Source organism: Ctenopharyngodon idella, chromosome 8 (genome assembly GCF_019924925.1).
Source record: "Ctenopharyngodon idella isolate HZGC_01 chromosome 8, HZGC01, whole genome shotgun sequence".
Classification (NCBI taxonomy): domain Eukaryota; kingdom Metazoa; phylum Chordata; class Actinopteri; order Cypriniformes; family Xenocyprididae; genus Ctenopharyngodon; species Ctenopharyngodon idella.
This window is the reverse complement of record NC_067227.1, coordinates 10,571,803-10,588,191: the sequence shown is the minus strand read 5'-3', so window position 1 is coordinate 10,588,191 and position 16,389 is coordinate 10,571,803. Positions and strand designations below refer to the sequence as shown.

The window sequence follows — 16,389 nt, the reverse complement described above, 5'->3', positions numbered from 1 at the left end:
GAATAATCTACAAAAGTCATTTAGTAGAGCAGGTTTAACTCCCTGTGAGGGTGTGATGTCATCATACAGTCCACTGGCCCAACCATCAGACTGCCAAGCCCTCTTAGCCTCCCCAAACCACCTGTGTTTCTGATAAGGAGAAAAGACTGAAGCACTTACACAATTTTCTTGACCTAGAACAACCTTGGTATGTGCTTTGAACATGATAGATATGCTTGTGGCCTTCTTCAGCTTGCTTTGATTTTTTCCATTTTTCCATTTCAGAAAATTTACAATGGAAACTAGATTGAAAAGTTTGTAGACAAACTCTGATGTTGAAAAGTTTGTAGGAAAGTTTGTAGGTTTTATAAGCTTTAAATTTAGTGAAGTGGAGAAAGAAAGATAGAAAGAAAGAAATACATTGCTGGCTTTAATTAAAGCTGCAGTCTGTAAGTTTTGCCTCTTTGTCGCCATCTCTGTTTGAAACCTGCAATTGCAGTTATTTGTGAAATTATCATCTTTACGTGGGTTGTGCATCAGCACGACTCCTCAGCGGATGAATCTAATGTTTGCTGTCAGTCACCACATCGGTGTGGATACTGTACTTCTGAATCACAGATTGTTGGAAGTATGACCAAAATAAGAATTTTCACCAGAAAATGTCATCTGAACAAGTAACATGTCTGCCACTTTTGTTCTGACCAACTGAGAAAAAAAGCATTACAATAAATCGCGCTGACAATGGTGATTAAATCTAACGATCGTTTAGCTTGGATCACATCAAACCGTGCAAATTATTATTATTGTTATACTTTGTTCTCAAATTGTTAATGTTAACAACATCAGCATTGCATGACTGTGTATTTAGTGTGTATCAGTGATACCTGTAGATTTTAATTTCTGTAGCCATTCCGCAGTCCGAAGTCTTTTGCTTTTGATTACGAGTGAAACTCCATTTGTCACTGATGATTGTCATTTGGACCTTTCTGGATTACAATCCACCATCAGAATGATAAGTTTAATTATTGCAGCTGCTGTGAGAAAAGACTATAAATGATCCATCACCTGCAGCATCCTCACATGATTTAACCTACTAGCTGGGACTCCTTCTTCATGTAAACATATGTGACGTAATGACGCAAAGACGAACGGCTGTATGCTTGAATTTCCTGTGTAAACCCACCAGTACCGCTCTTATTAGAAAACATTATTACAAGTTTACTGTTGTGAATCAGGCTAAGGTAAGGAGATAGTTTTGAACACTGGCTGGTTATGTACTCAAAATTGATTTTGGATCATTTTTAAGCATATTTAATGCTTTTCATTTTACTTTACATTTTGGTTGGCAACTCTGTCACTCTGATCATTCTCCTGCAGAATTTAGCTCCAACTCTAATCAAACACACCTGAGAAATCGAACCAAAGTTTTCAGGATTACTTGAAAATTACAGGCAAGTGTGTTTCATTAGGGTTGGAGCTCAACGCAGAAGAAACCCTCGGCTTCCCGAAAGCTGCAGCAGGAGAGGTGTGCTATTACTGTTTGATGTGAACAGACCAAGGTTTTTGATCTTTTTTTTTTTTTTTTTACATTGAAGAAAATAATCCAAACCATATCTAATATCAATTAGGAGTGGGATCTTTTGAATTTTGATTTGAGAAAACTAAACTTAATTTACAATTAACAAATGATAATTTGGAAGAAAAAACTTTGGGGAGTTAGTAAAACTCAAAAAAGTAAGAAAATATAATGAGTTGAGAGGGTTTTTTTTTTTTTTTTTCTTTTTTTTTTTTTTTTTTTTTACAGTGGATTGGAAAATAAAGAGTGAAAGAGGCGCTCCTAAGCATTTCTCTTATCATGCCCAGATAAGTTTACAGCTCAGACGATGTACAGCATGTACAGCATGTATTCAGATCAAACGTTCGTCGAGTTCTGATCTACATGTGTCCATTGCAGACTGTCTCTGGGCAAGATATGGTCCAGATTTACATGTGAATTTGGTTGTAATTGAGAACGTCTGTTGGATTGGGAGTGCGTAGCTGCGTATATGTGTGTTTAAACAAGACTTTCTCTGTACGCCTCTAAACTGAGAACATTTGTGTTCTAAATTGAGACTGTTTGGCTCCAATTACATATGCAGATACACCACTGAAACAGCCAAAGGAGTCAAGATTATGACCGGTCTAAGCTGCCTCAATTTGTACCGCATCCTCTTAAAGTCACATTCAGAAGCTTGAAGCATTATTGAGATCACTCTACAAATAAAAGGCAATGTAGATTTAGTCTGCCAAAAATGATTGTGTAAATATTTAACATCATATCTGTGACAAACCACATTGTCACCAACGTGCACTATAAGGTGAATATTTTGTGGACTCCTCTGTCTTATTAACAGGTTTGTCAGTTCAGGTCATTCTTTGGAGGGTCCTTTCATAAGTGAAGTTCAGCATTGAGGACAGTTCATCTCAAAGATGTCCCAAATAGTGTTTCAGGTCTGGGATTTATGCAGGACAGACAGTCAGTTTCATCTACACAAGACTCAGTAAACCATTTAATCTTTATAGATCTCAATTTGTGCACAGTCACTTTGGAACAGAAATGGCCCTCACTATAGTCAGTTTCATCTTAAAATCAACATAGAAAAATGTTTTTCTAAACCTTTTTAAAGACGATCTGTTACTCCAACAGTTTGAGGCTGTATGTTTATGTGTTTTTATCACATTATCTGGAATTCCCCTCTGATTGCTGACGCTATTATCAGCAACACTCCCTTTTTCTTTTTTTTTTCTTGCCAAAGCACTGACAAAGTAAAGGAAGAACAAGAGAGATGGAGACATAAGAAACCAGGCACAGATATGCAGCTGTTGCAGGTCTACACAGAAACTGGCCTTTATCAGTTCAATGTCTCAAGGCGTGTTCATATTGGCAGCGATTTGTACACAGCAACTGGATATCGTTCATTTTCAATGAGAGCGGGCAATTTCTGGCAACCAGGGCGAGAGCCTGGGACATCTTACCTGCTGTTTTTATTATGCTTATATGCCGCAGTCGGCCTCTGCCGCTCCTTTTGCTTTGTTGTTTATGTATATTTTATGATTAAAGTTACGTTTGACATTCGCCTCCTTCTGCCCTGAACTGTTATGGTTACGTTTGATCAATTAAATTCACATTATTTTATTTCATTCTAATGAAACAGCCGCAAGTGCTGAATTAAATAAAGAAAACAGGAGATTCAAAAAATAAGACTTTACTGTGTTGAGATATATAACAATGATTAGATTTCTGTCGATAAAAGTATCCAAACAGTTGCTCACCTGTCTAATAAAACACAAAATATTAAAGCGTCTGTGGTGTTTCCATGGTTTCTACTGAAGTTAAACCGGAAATCAAGGGTAACACAGAAATGACATCAATGACAGGCAAACCAATGACACGGGCCATTACACTGGTTAAAAATGCTAATTTCTCTGTATTTAAACATTGTTGGAAACATTTGGGATATTGTAAGGACACAAGTACACATTTTAATATACTCTGAAGACAGCAGATCAACAATAGCATTAGATATGCTGCAATGCCATTTATCTGCCTGATATATCACTGATACATAGTTAGTCCTGCATGTAGGGTTAACACATGTGAGGGAGCGAGTCTCAACACAGCTCAAAAAGCATGTGTCAACTCGTCTAGCTTTCCATCTTGGCATCCTGATATCTGTTACACCATTCAGTGAATACAAAAGAAATCAGGTCTCTCATAAACATACTTAAAGGAGACCTATTATGCAAAATTCACTTTTATAGGTGTTTGAACACAGACGTGTGTAAACAACCAGCCTATAATGGTAAAAAACCACCCACTCCTTTTTTATAATCCCCATAAATCATAAAGTCTCTCCAAACAAGCGTTTCCAGAAGCCCCGCCCATGACTGGCTACGAAATCTGCCCTATTAGCTTAGCCCCTCCCCTCAGTGAGCTGTACACTGACCACCATGTTTATCTCATCCCAGATCATTTAACAGCAGCATTCATGTAAGAAATGTATTCTTATTAAAGCTACTAAAGTTATTCAGTCAAGAGCAGTGAGTGATTTTCTGTTTTTCTTTTGTTGTTTGGTTCATATTAACAGCAGATACAGCAGTAGGTACTGTATATTACACTGCTGTCACTTTAATACACAGATCTAATATACACATGCGATTTCTTTACTTGTTGTTTATGTTCACAGACATAACCTAATGTGTTTATGTGAACTGTGTGTGTTTTTGACATAACCTTGTGTGTATTTGACAGTTTAAGCTCAATAAGACGTGAAAGAGAGCTTAGTATAACACTCACAGGTCCCGTCTGATAGACAGCTTTCTGTGCGCGTGCTTCAGATGTGTGCACTCAGAAAACCATAAAGTTGAACTGTTATGGCCTTAAAATGCATGCAGATAATAAACTTTCATGATGATTAAGAAATGCAATGTGACATGAGCGTGACCGTGATAGCGATTATAATCAAAATCAAACAGATGTTTTAGTTTTTGGCAGAGTATCAGAAGTACGAGCGGTACAGGCTCTGCCCTCTTCTGAAAAGAGGGGCGGAGAGCAGCAGCTCATTTGCATTTAAAGATACATGCACGAAAACTACATATTTTCCACTCAAAAATGGACATTTACAACATGGTATAATAAATGATCTGTGGGGTATTTTGAGCTGAAACTTCACAGACACATTCTGGGACACCAGAGACTTATATTACATGTTGTAAAAAGGAGCGTAATAGGTCCCCTTTACGTCATGACAACTCCGGGATAAACTTTTAGCATGTTAATGATTATGCCAGGTTAGTAGGATTGGTCCTGCTGCTGCAGAGCATGTAAACCTGCGACAGATGTGCTGAAGAAAGTGCGTGAAACATACTGCCATGGGTGCACAGATAGACATTCATAAATGGTCAGGTGATGCTGCAGGGGAAAAGGACGGTTTGAGAGATAAACCCAGCTGATGCTGTCCAAGTGTAAGTGATTTGATAAATATATGATTTGTAAAAACCATGGCCACTGCTCCAACCCCAACAAACTGAACAAGCTAAGCAAGGTCTTCAGAGTTAGACAAGTTTGATCAAGGTTTGAGCTAAACTTTTTGAGGAACACTGCACTAGAAGGTCAGACATATTGCCAACAGCTGTATAGAGTGTGGCTGTTTACACACTTTGGTTTCTGTCTTGAATGAACCATGTAAAACTGCTTTTGTAGGGGAAAAATCTTTTGTCCTTATCATCGTCTGACTGTCTTGTGTACCTTTTTCTGCAGGATCTTGATCTTCTTCTCCTTGACCTCCAACATGTCCTTCAGGTCACATATCTCACTGTTCAGTGTTCCCTTCTCTTCTATGAGATCCTGGATCTGTTTGCTTTTCTTGTTTAGGAACAACTCTCTCTCCTCCAGACGCAGACGGAGAGCATCCACCTTCAGAGACAATTCAAAACTAACTATGGTAATCCTCAAAGCTGGCTTTTATGATTGGGCTTTTTGCTGCTTCTTTATTTGTCACTATTTTAAAAAAGTCAACAGGAAATCATGGGGAGAGAAAGAGGAAGCGAGTGGAAACACAAAACTAAGATTCAAACCCATTTTCCGTGACTTAATCTAAAGTGAGAACTATTTAGTCCTAATAAGCAAATAACAATTCCTTTACTACAAGACAATTAAACAATAATAATTGAGTTAATTGCAGTGACAATGAATAAAGAACTAACTATTTGTATATAGCGTATTAATATATTAACAATGTAGAGACTACAAAATATTAACTATGAATTAACAATAAACTAATAATTTGTTAATGTTTTGTAAGTACTTTATTACTGTATACTTATGTGTTATTAAAAAAAGGCATCTAACTTTCTCGTTCCCAGTTTCGTGAAGCTTGTAAAATAAGAACAGAAACACTATCCATTATCCAGAACCCTTATCGCCCCAAACGTCAAATAAAATTGTCTTCCCTGAATTTTAATGTTGATTCTTATGACTATTATTATTATATCATTAAAAAAGCAAGTCATTGAATGCAAATAACAAATTTGATTTGACTAGACAGTTGGAATGGGGACATAACATCATTGGTCTCCCAAAAAGCAAAAAAAAAAAAAAAAAACATGAATAGAAATTATATTTATAAGTATTAAACAAATGCAATGTTTAGAAATTAGATATTAAAACTTAACTTGGTAACTAGGCTTATCAAAAGCAGCAGCCAATCAGCAATCAATAAGCATTCTTATTATATATTCTACATTAGGAGCAACAACAACATAAAATAGCATAATAGGGGCACTTTAAGATGTTTACTGGTTATTTTGTAATCATAAAAGACACATATTTAAGTCTGATATGTAGGCAGGGTGTGCAGGTTACAGCATTTCAGACTATTAAAAATGCAGTGAGATGTGAGAACTGAGGATTGGGTTACTCTTCACCTGAGAGGTACAGAGTTTGATTCTATGAACATAGCTGCTACAAACAAAACACACCAGAAAAAGCATATTTAGTGTCCAATGAATAAATATATTTCATATGAGCTGTAAAGATGACATGCAGCTAAAGGGCAAGTTGAAGATTTTGACATCAAAATAACAAGGTAACATCACACTTAAATGCATAACGTGTTGAATTTTAACTGACCTCTGTCTGAAGGACAGAAGCTCGGTGTTCTTTGGCTGTGAGAGACTCCTTCAGGACCTCTATGTGCTGTTTGCAGTCTGAGTTTTGATTGGTCAGTGCGTCAAGCTTCGTTTGCAGTGTCATCGACTCAGACTCTTTCTTTACTACTTCCTGTTTCAGCAGATCAATCTGAGACATTGAGACAGATAAACAGATACAGCAAACAGCGCAATGATTAGTAAAAAACATTTCAAATGAGAGAAAAAAAATCACTAATTAACTAGAGAGATGAAATGCTGAATTGTGTTCTGCAGGTTGTTGTCATAGCCATTAAAATAAGAAGACATCTGTAATGAGTAATTGTCATGAAATACTTGTTGTCATGTCCTGCAGTGTTTAAAAATATATCAGACTCATAGTTTTTGTATATGACTTCACCATATAAATAAATTAAATCCCATTCTGTTTCTGCATCCATCCATCACCAACAAAGGGAACAAAAATGGCTGTACTCTGTAGCCAAATACTTCTTGGATTTTATTTTAAATGAGAAGACATGCAGGTCGATCATAGACCATTTTATTGAAAACATTGAGGAGAAGATCATTGGTAATGTCACTGAATTTCCAGAATTGTTTTGACCCCTTTAAAAAAATCTCATACAGAAATGATAAATAAAGTTGGTTTTCCAGGTAAACAATAATTTCCTCATTCTTTTGAGGACATGTTGTCTGGGTGACTTGCTCACAGCTCCTTGATGTAGTTGATGTAGTCCGCTAATGACCTTTTCATACATTCTTACACTCACCTTAAGTGATGTGTGATCAATATTATGTCCAAATTAATTTGGTGCCACCTGTGAGAACCACAACATGGTGCCCCATGTGAGGAACTACTACAGTAGTGTTAGTTATTCACCAGCACTACTATTCAGTGAAAAACCAAGCAGCTTAAAGGATTAGTCCACTTTTAAATAAACTTTTCCTGATAATTTACTCACCCCCATGTCATCCAAGATGTTCATGTCTTTCTTTCTTCAGTCGAAAAGAAATGAAGGTTTTTGATGAAAACATTCCAGGATTATTCTCCTTATAGTGGACTTCAATGGCCTCCAAATGGTTGAAGGTCAAAATTACAGTTTCAGTGCAGCTTCAAAGGGCTTTAAACGATACCAGACGAGGAATAAGGGTCTTATCTAGCGAAACGATCGGTTATTTTCGAAAAAAATGTAAATGTATATGCTTTATATAAACAAATGTTCGCCTTCTAAGTGCTTCCGCCAAAACCGCATTTCCGTATTCTCCAAAAAGTTTACGCTGTATGTCCTACGCCTTCCCTATTCTACTTACGGAACGAACGCAGCGCCGGTTACATGTTTTCCGTAAGTTGAATAGGGAAGGCGTAGGACATACAGCGTAAACTTTTTGGAGAATACGGAAATGCGGTTTTGGCGGAAGCACTTAGAAGGCGAACATTTGTTTATATAAAGCATATACATTTACATTTTTTTTCGAAAATGGCCGATCGTTTCGCTAGATAAGACCCTTATTCTTCGTCTGTTATCGTTTAAAGCCCTTTGAAGCTGCACTGAAACTCATTTGGACCTTGAACCGTTTGGTGTCCATTGAAGTCCATTATATGGAGAATAATCCTGGAATGTTTTCATCAAAAACCTTAATTTCTTTTCGACTGAAGAAAGAAAGACATGGACATCTTGGATGACATGGGGGGTGAGTAAATTATCAGCAAAAGTTTATTTAAAAGTGAACTAATCCTTTAAGTGAAAGTACCAATCTCTCCATCAGTCCATTCTAACCTTGTTCTTCATGAACTTTGAGTGGTTCTTATAGACTTCCATCTGTTTGAATTCTTCACCCCGGCCATCTGTGTGCAAAAGGCCATTTGTCTTCATCGTTTGGATCTCGTCCTCCAGGTCTCGAATATTGCGCTCCAGTGATGCAAGTTTGGTGTCCTGTGTGGGAGATGTAATGCACAAAAACACAAGTATGTGATGTTATCCATCTATCTGGGTCTGTAAGGCCTTGAATCTTCCAACTTGAAGACTTTATGTTTTTGTTATTAGTATCTGTTCTAGGTTCAATGAACTTGAAGGTTTAGTTCACCCAAAAATGATAATTATTCCATAATTTACTCACCCTCAAGCCATCCTAGGTGTAGATGACTTTCTTCTCTCAGCCAAACACAATATGGCCCGGTTTCACAGACAGGGCTTAGACTAAGCCAGGATTTGGCCTTAGTTCAATTAAGATATTTAAGTAGCTTTTACAAACATACCCTAGAAAAAAACATTACTGGTGTGCATCTTGAGACAAAACAATGGCTCTGACATATTTTAAGATATGTCAGAGCAAGTTGCTTTCAGTTAAAAAAAAAAAAAAAAAGCTCAAACATGCATTTTAGTCTAGGACTAGCTTAAGCCTTGTCTGTGAAACCGGGGGTATATTAAAAAATATCCTGGCTCTTCCAAGCTTTATAATGGGAGTGAATGGCACTCACGATTTTGAAGCCCAAAAGCACATCCATCCATCCATCATAAATATAATCCATACGACTCCAGGGGGTTAATAAAGGCCTTCTGATGAGAAGAAAAATATCCATATTTAAAACTTTATAAACTATAATCACTAGCATTTGGTAACGGCCATACGTGAGTCTAGTTCCGGCTGAAGAGTGACCTCTGACCCGTCACATGACGTAATGATGAACGAGGAAGCTCAGCGGATAGAGCAAAACAAAACACAGGTCACGAATTAGAAGAGTAAAACGAAAATTTTTAAAGAGAAATGTCGGAGGATTTCGATATTAGAGAAGAGGAGCTTGAGTTTGTTGCACAGCCATATTTGTTTGAACCGTGAGAGGCGTCTAAGCTTACGATACTCCTACATCCTGCGTCATGCGTCGGGTCAGAGGTCACTCTTCCGCCAGAACTAGGCTTATGTACAGCTGTTACCGGAAGCTATTTATTATAGTTTATTAAGTTATAAATATGGATATTTTTCTTACAAAAATGCATTGCTTCTCTTCAGAAGGCCTTTATTAACCCCATGGAGTCGTATGGATTACTTTTATGATGGATGGATGTGCTTTTTTTGGGCTTCAAAATCTCCATTCACTACCATTATAAAGCTTGTGTCACAGTAGTGTGTAATGGAGAGGCACGGACTTCAACATAACAACGGGGTTTTAATCATAGAAGAAAGGTTACAACACAACATAAGATAAACAATATAACCGACAAGGGAGTGCAGTGAGTGAGTGCATTATAAAGGAGAGATGTGGGGAATCCGTGATGGAGTGCTGATTGGGAAGTGCGTGCAGGTGACAGACAAGGAGGATGATGGGAGTTGGAGTCCGGAACAGAGGGGAACTGTGACAGCTTGGAAGAGCCAGGATATTTTTTTAATATAACTCAGGTTGTGTTTCACTGAAAGAAGAAAGTCATATACACCAAGGATGGCTTGAGGGTGAGTAAATAATGGGATAATTTTTATTTTTGGGTGAACTAACCCTTTAAGCTCTATCCACAACATGATGTTGATTACCACAGACGACATATTCAGCTCATCCCTCAGTTTGTAAAGATCATAAAAAAATGAGGTTTGGTATGAGTACAATAGGACAACATGTACAGGAATGTGTAAAGCATACGTGCAGCTCATATTTTTTTCTAAGCACGTGTCCAGGATGTGTGTTATTTGAGCTGTACAGTTGTCTAGATCGTTTGTTTTTATTTCAGGTTGGATTACTTTTCAAAGTGGATGAATATGATGTACATGACGATAATCTTGAAAGATGAAAATGTTCAGTCTGACGTGTGTGTACTGTACCTTCCATATGAAATCAGGCTCATAACACAAAGCTGGCGATGTTCTCTGAAACACATGACATACATATCAGCACACTTTAATAAGAATGCATATGAAGTAACATACACAGGGACAATCATAAAAAGATGACATTAGTATAAATAACTAAAGTTAAAACTACCATGGAATGAATACAAATTCTTAAATCAGTATCTTGTTTGACTTTGAAGAAATTCCTGTAATCGTTGGTTATGGGACATCCATAGTGGAGCAAACTGTGCAGAAAAGTAGTCGGTGCATCCAATGGACTGGACAGTGGCGAGCATGTTTGTGTTCTCACAGGGAGCGTCTCAATCCATTCCCTAGGCCATGAATCACTATATCATGTACACAAATTCAGATACTTGTAAGGACACTGACTCGCTACACATTGGGACACTGTTGACTCTGTGAAAAGGTTCAATATTGAAGACACCTGGTGCCACACTCTAATCAGCTAATTAACTCAAAACACCTGCAAAGGCCTTTAAATGGTCTCTCAGTCTAGTTCTGTAGGCTACACAATCATGGGGAAGACTGCTGACTTGACAGTTGTCCAAAAGACGACCACTGACACCTTGCACAAGGAGGGCAAGACACAAAAGGTCATTGCAAAAGAGGCTGGCTGTTCACAGAGCTCTGTGTCCAAGCACATTAATAGAGAGGCGAAGGGAAGGAAAAGATGTGGTAGAAAAAAGTGTACAAGCAATAGGGATAACCGCACCCTGGAGAGGATTGTGAAACAAAACCCATTCAAAAATGGAGATTCACAAAGAGTGGACTGCAGCTGGAGTCAGTGCTTCAAGAACCACTACGCACAGACGTATGCAAGACATGGCTTTCAGCTGTCGCATTACTTGTGTCAAGCCACTCTTGAACAACAGACAGCGTCAGAAGCGTCTCGCCTGGGCTAAAGACAAAAAGGACTGGACTGCTGCTGAGTGGTCCAAAGTTATGTTCTCTGATGAAAGTAAATTTTGCATTTCCTTTGGAAATCAGGGTCCCAGAGTCTGGAGGAAGAGAGGAGAGGCACACAATCCACGTTGCTTGAGGTTCAGTGTAAAGTTTCCACAGTCAGTGATGGTTTGGGGTGCCATGTCATCTGCTGGTGTTGGTCCACTGTGTTTTCTGAGGTCCAAGGTCAAAGCAGCCGTATACCAGGAAGTTTTAGAGCACTTCATGCTTCCTGCTGCTGACCAACTTTACGGAGATGCAGATTTCATTTTCCAACAGGACTTGGCACCTGCACACAGTGCCAAAGCTACCAGTACCTGGTTTAAGGACCATGGTATCCCTGTTCTTAATTGGCCAGCAAACTCGCCTGACCTTAACCCCATAGAAAATCTATGGGGTATTGTGAAGAGGAAGATGCGATATGCCAGACCCAACAATGCAGAAGAGCTGAAGGCCCACTATCAGAGCAACCTGGGCTCTTATAACACCTGAGCAGTGCCACGGACTGATCGACTCCATGCCACGCCGCATTGCTGCAGTAATTCAGGCAAAAGGAGCCCCAACTAAGTACTGAGTGCTGTACATGCTCATACTTTTCATGTTCATACTTTTCAGTTGGCCAAGATTTCTAAAAATCCTTTATTTGTATTGGTCTTAAGTAATATTCTAATTTTCTGAGATACTGAATTTGGGATTTTCCTTAGTTGTCAGTTATAATCATCAAAATTAAAAGAAATAAACATTTGAAATATATCAGTCTCTGTGTAATGAATGAATATAATATACAAGTTTCACTTTTTGAATGGAATTAGTGAAATAAATCAACTTTTTGATGATATTCTAATTATATGACCAGCACCTGTAGGTGCGCTGTAAAATGTCACCACTGTTATTTATCATCAACAGCTGGACTGACATTATTTTTAATGCTGTTAAAAGTACATTTTTAATATATAGTTAAATATCCCTGCAATAGAGTTTTCTCTCAGAATTAATCATGCTGCTCTATTAAAGTGACTTGATGTCTTTCGTAAAGCGCCCATCTGCGGCCATGTTGCTTCATCATTTCTTAATATTATTGTTAATAAAGAACATAATGGGGATTAATCAGGCACATTTCTCTGCTGATGCACTCATTTGCTGATTGTTCTGTCAGTCTGTAAGTAGTTGCCTTAAGTTGATGATCAGTATGGTTGAAGATTTGCTGACGTCACAGGCTGTTTTCTTTTTTACACCAAAAAGGGCTACAGTGAAATAAAACGAACACAACAACAAGTAAATAACAAAACAATAAATTAATTAAAAACAACCTTGAATAACTGCGTTTTAATCAACTTGTTCCAAAGTTGAAGCATTTCTGATATTGAAGGGAAGCACATTCTATAACTTGGGGGCTTTAAATGAAAAAGCTCTTCCCCCATGGTCTTAAGTTTACATGAAGGCTGATGAAGTAAAAGAGTGTTGGCAGAACGGAGACAACGTGAAGAAGTATATGGACTAAAATCACAAAGATACACTGCTGTCCCATGTAATGCTTTATATGTTAAAATTAGAATTTTAACATCAGTTCTAGCATTGATAGGAAGCCAGTGCAACTGTGAAAGCACCGGTGTTCCTGAGGAGAGGTATAAGTTAGCACACAAGCAGCAGAATTTTGAATATACTGTAGCCTCCTTAAAGATTTAGCTGGGAGACCAGAGAACAAGGCATTACAGTAATCTAACCTAGATGAAGACGATTTTTAAGATGTTTTATATGTGCATCAAATGTTAGCTGAGGATCAAAAATGACACCAAGATTCTGCACCTGTGAAGTGAGAAGTACCATTTTAGAGTCAACAACCAAGTTAATATGATTGGCCTTACGAGTAGCCGCCATCATGCCAATAAACATCAGCTCAGTTTTTGAGCCGTTCAGTTTCAGGAAATAATTCTGCAGATTCTTATCTCTTCTAGACACTTATTCAAAATAGTTAACATACTGTGGACATCAGGGCTAGAGGTGATGTAGATTTGATTATCATTGGCATAGCAGAGATACTCAAGGCCATGCTTCCTGATAATCTGCCCAAGTGGAAGCATATATATACTAAATAAAGTTGGGCCCAACACTGAACCCTGAGGAACTCCCTGTTGAACAGGCACTGTATCAGATTTGTGATTTCCCAGGCTAACAAACTGGGCACGATTGGTTAAGTAAGAATGAAACCAATTGAATACTGCCCCAGAGAGACCCAGCCAACCAACTTAGTAGCCACAGCACGCTCCAGGACCTTAGCCGGAAATGGAAGGTTTGAAATAAGCCTATAGTTGGACAAGTCAGAAACATCACAACCAGGCTTCTTAGGGACTGGTGTAATGGCAGCTTGTTCTCCTTGTCTTGTTTTCATATTTAGTTCTGTGTTTGAAGGGTTGCAGATGTAGGCAATGTTTGACTGGAATGTCTTGATGCATGTATTGTCCAAAGTTCTTTGCCATTATATATTTTTTAAATATACAGTATGTTATCATTTAGAGTGTAAAGCGATTAATGGCTCCCCCAGGATGAATTCCAGTTTATATAAGTGATCATGGAATTTCAATCAATGACATAGTTTGATGTTGACGAATTCCATGTTATCCAAAGGGATTCATTTTTAATCATTCTCTCTCAGCCCTGGTTAGGAGAGGCTGGTGGGAACTACTGGAGCTTTCTCATCACAGTATTTTTGGCGCCCCCTGGTGGTCACCACTGGACTCGGCTATTATTATTATTTCCTAGTGAGCTTTCTATAGGATCAGTGTTGAATTTTTCAGTGTAGTTCGGAGAGTATGTGTTTTTAAGATTTGGCATGCATAAATTCCTGGAAAGTTTCCAAATGGATCAATGAGTTCTTTACAATTTTTTTTTACTCACATATTTTAGGAATCATCACAAATTAGATATCACTCGAAAGCTTAAACCCTCAAAACTCATCCTGTGAAAATCGTTTACTGTACTGTTTTATAATCAAATCTTTTTCTAAACTTGAGAAAACACATATGGTTGGAAAGGTTTAAGACTTCAGGTTTCATATTTGGTGTCTGCTTTCTGATAGAATTGATATTGTGACAGAAATGTATTAATTTGTGACAGGAGAAAGCATAAAAATAAATCAATCAATCAATCAATCAGTAAAATCAATCAATCAATCAATCGATGGAGTGTGTGTCAACCGGTGGCTGTTTTTGGTACAGAGCCTAAAACAAAATCTCACACAAACCCCAATTTTTGTGATATCAACTTCAAAATTGGAACACAACTTGGTTAGACATAGAGCTTTTTTAGAGTCAAAATTATTTTATAAAATATATATTTTGAATAAAATATAAATGTTTAGTTCAGTACAACTGCTTTACAGTAAACTTAAACTTCTGTTTTACATTTTCATTTTTTGAATTGCTTTCAGTTCAGCAATAATCTGCTGGGTGTCTTAAAAAGGGTCTCAGTTCTGTATTCCAAAGCATTAATGAATTACAACCATTTAAGTTTGGATTACAATTAACAGGTTTAGACATATTGTGTACAAAGAAATACATTACAATCATTGGTTAAAGCGTGAATAGCAAAAGTGACTTCAGATTCAAATTTTAATTTCTTTAATTAAAATTCAACTGTCTTTATTGTGCTACTTTACCTTACCTTGTTCCCCGATCTGGGCATTTTGCATGTTATATACAGTATGAATAGGCAAGTGTAGGTGATACAGATCTCACCTTCACGCTGATGACGGTGTTCAGGACTTTAGTCTGGGTGGCTTCCGTTAGATGGTTTCTCCCGTGTAACTCCTGCGGAGGAACTCGATAGAAACAGGGATGTCGGCTCGTCATTCTCTGTTTTTCTATGGCTTTCTTACACTGACCTGAAGATGACGTCCTCTTGTGTTTATAACAGTACTTGTTTCCTTTTTGTGATGTTTTAATAGCTAAGCTGCATGTACGTGTTTGTTCTTCGTTTCTTTCTGCCTAGGTTTCCTTGCATGTCATCGCTGAGCAATTGTACTACAGGTTTCTGCCTCTATCTATTATTCATTGAATTTTCTTTTCCTTTTATGGCTTCCTTCCCTCTAAAATGTGATCTGGCTCTCACAATGGCACAGTCAGCTGGTAAACGCTCTCAGGCAGCCGTTATCAATAATTCATGCGCAGTGTTTTCCTGTAAGTAACTTTGCAAGTACAGGTCAACTTAGTAGACTGTTAGGTTAGGGTTTGGGTTAGTAGAACACATTGACATGTAGTTGCCAAGTTACTTATGGTTAGTAGAATGTCTAAAGTGGTCCAAATTAAAGTGTTACTGTTCTTAGTTACATAAATGTAACCTAAATCAGTATGTTCAATGATAATGGTTACTAGTGAAGAGTTCAGTAAACATCCAATTTCAACTTCACTGAGAGGTTTCATTGTCTGTGTTTTTGAGACAAAGACCTCTTTGAAAAAGATATTAAATGGGCTGTTGACTCACTCAATCACTATCAGCCTGGATGGAAATTCATACCTCAAACAGACCATAGAGCATTGACATGGATGCAATCAACGCAGAGCCATAACTCAAGAATATACTGCACCGATGTCTAGCCTTCCAGCATATGTAACATTTATGAATCAAAAATGCTGCAATTAATTTTTTCTGTATGTTTGAGCTTAGCAGTTTTTTTTTTTTTTTTTGAAAAAGAAAAAGTTCCAAATTACAATGCATGTTATGGGTTCAAACTAATAGAAAAGCATTAAGACTCACCTCTAATGCATGACTTATTAAATATTGAAGGAAAGCACCTTATTCTTTCTTTTTGCTTCAGAAAAAGAATATGGTCATTACCACTTCCCTTTTTTGACAAAATGACGTATTTTGCAAGAGTTTCACACTATTTTTCTGTTTCTAATTATTCATTTATTGCCTTAATGTGTCTGTACTGTCTATGAATGG

The 16,389-nt window shown here is 37.5% G+C and overlaps 1 protein-coding gene across 1 annotated transcript in view; it reads right to left on the bottom strand.

The window, feature by feature from the left end:
* The window catches only part of LOC127517489 (ERC protein 2), a 35,626-nt gene extending 19,969 nt beyond the window's left edge, over positions 1-15,657 (bottom strand). Inside the window, exons 1-5 of the mRNA XM_051903228.1 lie at positions 15,183-15,657; positions 10,477-10,521; positions 8,445-8,600; positions 6,650-6,817; positions 5,267-5,434 (exon numbers count right to left, since the gene is read on the bottom strand). Coding sequence (XP_051759188.1) covers positions 5,267-5,434; positions 6,650-6,817; positions 8,445-8,600; positions 10,477-10,521; positions 15,183-15,296 — 651 coding nt within the window. The 5' untranslated portion in view covers positions 15,297-15,657. The remainder of the gene's footprint in view (positions 1-5,266; positions 5,435-6,649; positions 6,818-8,444; positions 8,601-10,476; positions 10,522-15,182) is intronic.
* Between the last annotated feature and the right edge of the window lie 732 nt (positions 15,658-16,389).